This window comes from Betta splendens, chromosome 4 (assembly GCF_900634795.4).
Source record: "Betta splendens chromosome 4, fBetSpl5.4, whole genome shotgun sequence".
In the NCBI taxonomy this organism is placed as follows: domain Eukaryota; kingdom Metazoa; phylum Chordata; class Actinopteri; order Anabantiformes; family Osphronemidae; genus Betta; species Betta splendens.
In genome coordinates, this window is record NC_040884.2 from 9,862,118 (window position 1) to 9,866,698 (window position 4,581).

The window sequence follows — 4,581 nt, forward strand, 5'->3', positions numbered from 1 at the left end:
CTGAGGTGACAGTGGGGTGCTGCAGACAAATTATAACATTATATTAACTGGTGGTTCCAATAAAGCCAGTTTAAATTACTTTAAATGGCCTCAAATACACTCATAAGTGTCATGTAAAAACTATGAAGCCCTAATGGTTCTGATTCTGCTCAGTTAGGTCAGATTTACATGCCACATTAATACCAGAACTGCAAAAAAACACTACTACTTTAGACTATGCACAACTGCAAAGAACTACGATTTCATCACAGACGTGATTTTCAACCAGACGTTTCTCGACTTCAATCCTTCCACTCACCGTTAACAGCGCCAGCAGAGCCATCATCACCCCCAACATGATGTATATGTTCTCAGTGAGGCCTCCAGCCCAAACAGGCCCCAGGATGGTGGCTAGACCCCCCACTGAGCGACGCACACCCTGACTAAAACCTGAAAAAAAACAAGCAAAGCATATTATACAGGCAAGAATGACAAAAGATGCAGGACACTTGCGGCACATGCTGCGTGTTAGGCTTCCCTGTTTCCCCGTAGATGGTGCCGTTTCTCACCTTGTGTTTTCTCAGCAGTAATTTTGGAGAAGAGGGAAACCTGGGCCACGGCTACAAAAGGCAAACCCAAAACCTGCAGAAACACCCCAATGATGAACTCTGTCAGCTGCCATGGAAAGTCACCTGCACGAAACACAACAGTGAAAACCGCTCAGCGTACGTTATATGATAATGCGAAGCAGTGTTCTAAGTGGAAATACTGAGCCATTAATTTGTTTATTCAGCTCATTATTTGGATGAGTGCAGTGTTGTGTACCTAGTGGCTTAGCCAAAAAAACAAGGCACCAGACGCCTGAGATGATGCAGATGGCCAAACCAATGGCCAGGACCACACGCTCAGAAGCGCGCCGACTCAGCCAGCGCACAAACAGGAAGCCACCAATCACCTCCACGCCACAGAGGCAGTACATCACACTGTTCTCCAGCTCTCCGTAGCCAAAGTACTTCTGTGTCAACGGAGTCACCATAGTCTGAGGAGGGAATGGTGAACATGGTCACAAGTGGCCTGGCTTGGTGAAGAAATTGAAGATAAAATCTGACTAGAGAGAGATTACATGTGTGTGTGTTTGCTTGTGTGTTTTTGAGTGTGTCTTTACTGCACCTCCAGCGCCGTCTGATTGAAGAGCGTGATGAACTGAGCAGCCAGCAGCACAACCACCTCTTCTCTCAGGAACTCTGCAAATTACAGTACAAGAGAGAAAATAAAACAGTCCAAAGGAGAAAAACAAGACAACAGGTGAGAAAACCTCCAGCTACCTACCTTTGTATATACTGAAATTCCTAAACGGAGACCCTTGAGTCTCTGGTGGTGGTGGTGGTGGTGGAGCAGGGAGTGGGGGCGTGTGATTCGACGCGCCGCTGTGGTTTCTCTGGGGATTGGGCATCACCACTGCACCGTACGACCCCACCAGTTCCTGGGACACCATTAAGGGCTTTTCCTCATCATCTTCCCCAGGGCCGTGCTCGTCCTCCTCCTCCTCCCTGCTGGTGTTTGTGGAGCAGCCCCGTGTCTTCATCCTCTCCAGCTGTGGTAGGTCCCAGTACATGAACGCCACCGCCAGTTGAAGGAGGATCCACATCAAGCACATGAACAGCTGCAGGGGAAAGTACAGCGTCAGACAGTTGCTTTAGTCAAGATTCTGTTAACAGCATAGTTTGGTCCTCACCCCGGGAGCAGTGTACTTATTGACCACAAACGGTCCAAGGTGGAAATTACAAAGCCTAAGGAAGATGTTACACGCCGGACCTGTAATAAACACAAAATTAAACCACGTATTTTAACTTCACAGTCCACTGGCTCAGTGTGCAATAAACGCATGCAAACTACTACAATACAGAATCAGCGTGATATTTGCATTAGGAAAGCAGAGAAAGGCCGACCAATCAGAAGGCCAGCCTGTCGACACGCCATGACGGCAGCAAACACGGTGGCGCGGTCCTCCGGTGCAGTGCTTCTGGTCAGGAAGCCGAAGATCGACGAGCCAGCACCTGTTCCGATGCCTGGAGACAGGGGATGAAGCACCAGAATTCAGAAATGGGGCTCAAGATGTTTGGTGGAGCACATGTTGTAGGTAACCTGGTATAAAAATAGGTCAGGTTCAATAAGATGAAATACATGTGAACTCTATACTTTCCCAAACCACAGATAATTTCACAATATCTGATATCACTGATATCACAAGGTTATCACAAGATATCTGATATCACTGAACCTAAACCTACAGCTGTTCATCATCCTTTAGATAGAAGTATTTACACTGTCCCTGCGCTGATCTGCACAGACCCACCTGCTACTAATCTGCTTGACAGTAAGAGCCACTTGGAGAAGCCCATGAAGTACATGAAGTTACCTGGAGATCAAAAAACAGGTGTGAAAACGCAAGGTTAACGGTGCTTTATGCAACATTCACGGTGTTTCACATGCTGTGAGTAAGTGACATCACCAGGATGTGGCAACTGCTAACCAGAAATAAAGACAGATATACATGATAAGAGTGAGACTCACCAGCTATCTCAAAAATATTAGCAAACAAAATGATTTTCTTGGTGGTTCGCGTTCTGTCGGACCAGTGGCCAAACAGCGGTCCTGACAAGAGGCCAGTCAAACTGAACGCAGACAGAGACAAGCCCAGAAAGTACGGCTGTGCATCCAAAGTCTGCAAGTACCTCCATATGGTGGGTAGTATCACAGCTGGGGAAAGAGAGCCAGGAGAATTAGCTTGTGTTGGAGCCAAGTCACCTGTGGTGAACCTGTGGTCCCACATGGCACCAGTGGAACATACTGGTGCTCTGCTGGGCTGATAACCATGGTTACTGCAAACCTGCGGCTCACCAGCCACTAAAGCTGCTGCAGCATCAGCAGTATCACTATACAGTGAATGGAAACATTTGCCTGACTATTACATTAAATCAGAGACTAAAGTATATTTCCTGTTTTCTAGGAACTACAAGTTAACAAAAAAGGTCAGATTTGAGCCAATTTTAAAGTAAATTACAGGATAACACTTTAAGTACCAACTATGCTGCAATTGAAGGTAAAACTTCAAATCATTTCTACTTTGTGAAGTTTTGGCTGCATGTGCGCTGACTCATCCAGTCTCTGAGACAAAGCTTACGCAGTACAATCTAAATTCAATTTCTGGGTCAGAAGACACACAATAAAATGGGCCCTGAACAAATTCCAGAGGATGAACAAGTGCTCAGATTGTTGGGTGAGAAACTGCACGTGAAACTGGTAAAACTGTCATTTATACAGTTTAGTCTGCACAGACAGTGAGCAGAAACACTCCATTCATTCTTAAACTTATCTAGAGAGGTATTTATATCTATTACAGTATTTGTCTACGGAGAGTTCATGATCTTAATCCTACAAAAGACGCCTTAAATACTGTTAACGATCCAAATTTAACTGGTAACTGTAGTGGTTCGTGGCTCAGCTTATAATTTAAATACATAGTTTCAACAAAAAGAAACATTCTAACACATAAATAAACACTGTGATGTAACAGCGTGGGGAAAAGTCAAAGTTTGACCATGACGCGACGTTGACGGGTCGACACTAGTGACAGACTCTGGAGCGGCTCCGACCGAGGCTCGTTGTTTAACGCTCGAACAGGCCGTTTTGACGCCCGTCGCGGCATTTCTTACCGTATTCCACGCCGCTGAGGAGAAAGATGAGCCCGATGGTGCCGTACGTCAGCTTCTTCTTCCGTCGCGGGTCCATCGCGCACGCTTAGCTGCTGGTTACAACCTCCTCGCGACGCGCGCGCCCGACTTTACGCTCCTTTAGTGCACATTTCCGCCGGGACACGGTACCGAACCGGGCGCAACGCACATGCGCGAACGGAACTCACATGTTCGACTCGTGCCAGCGGCGAGTGCAAGACGCTCCCGCACGGATTCCGGACGCTATTGAACAGGTAGCTGCTGCGGGTGACGTCACTTCCGGTGCGCTTCAAAGCAAAATAAACACCCCACTACTATCATAATAACTTAACGCCTCTGTCCCAATATGAGGTGTTCTATTGCTCATTGTTTTGTGGCTTCGTGTTTATTCTCAGTCACATTCCAGTGGACTCCAGGCTGTTTGTGAGCACACTGTACTGACTGACGGTCTGAGTCAGAGTCACTTCCCATCCTGTGACATCTATTACCGCTGGCATACAAAGGCCTGTTGCAAAACAAAAGCTGCCTCTTCGACCTAAATTTAATTTTCGGTTTCCTGAGTGTCCACATTTTTGGTTAGCTGCTATGCCAGCGCACGTGGAACAGCTGCCCGGTGAGTTGGGCATCGGACGTCCTGTCTAAGTGCTTTTAAACCTCCAGTCCGTATTTCAGTGTCATTTTAAGTAATTCTTTGGATTTCTCCTCAATTTTCCCACAATGTTCTTACAGTCAAACTATTAAAACTGTGTTCTAATGGACCCTATGTTCTTACTGTACCTGTCAATTTACTGGTAATAGACAGCACGTCCAAGGGTGTGTGAGTGTGGAAAATCACAGTAAAGGTTTAATGAAGGAGGCCACATGTGTG

The 4,581-nt window shown here is 46.5% G+C and overlaps 1 protein-coding gene across 3 annotated transcripts in view; it reads right to left on the minus strand.

The window, feature by feature from the left end:
- Positions 1-4,007, minus strand: part of mfsd8l1 (major facilitator superfamily domain containing 8-like 1) — a 37,757-nt gene extending 33,750 nt beyond the window's left edge. For 2 of the 3 annotated variants that reach the window (XR_003785750.3, XM_029148481.3), the window contains exons 1-10: positions 3,696-4,007; positions 2,554-2,739; positions 2,336-2,398; positions 1,929-2,048; positions 1,715-1,794; positions 1,309-1,642; positions 1,150-1,223; positions 805-1,018; positions 549-671; positions 299-429 (exon numbers count right to left, since the gene is read on the minus strand). Coding sequence is in view for 2 of the 3 variants with exons in the window: in XM_029148481.3 (XP_029004314.1) it covers positions 299-429; positions 549-671; positions 805-1,018; positions 1,150-1,223; positions 1,309-1,642; positions 1,715-1,794; positions 1,929-2,048; positions 2,336-2,398; positions 2,554-2,739; positions 3,696-3,771 (1,401 nt within the window). In the remaining variant the exon portion in view is untranslated. The remainder of the gene's footprint in view (positions 1-298; positions 430-548; positions 672-804; positions 1,019-1,149; positions 1,224-1,308; positions 1,643-1,714; positions 1,795-1,928; positions 2,049-2,335; positions 2,399-2,553; positions 2,740-3,695) is intronic. The other variant, XM_029148479.3, reaches the window with a different exon arrangement.
- Between the last annotated feature and the right edge of the window lie 574 nt (positions 4,008-4,581).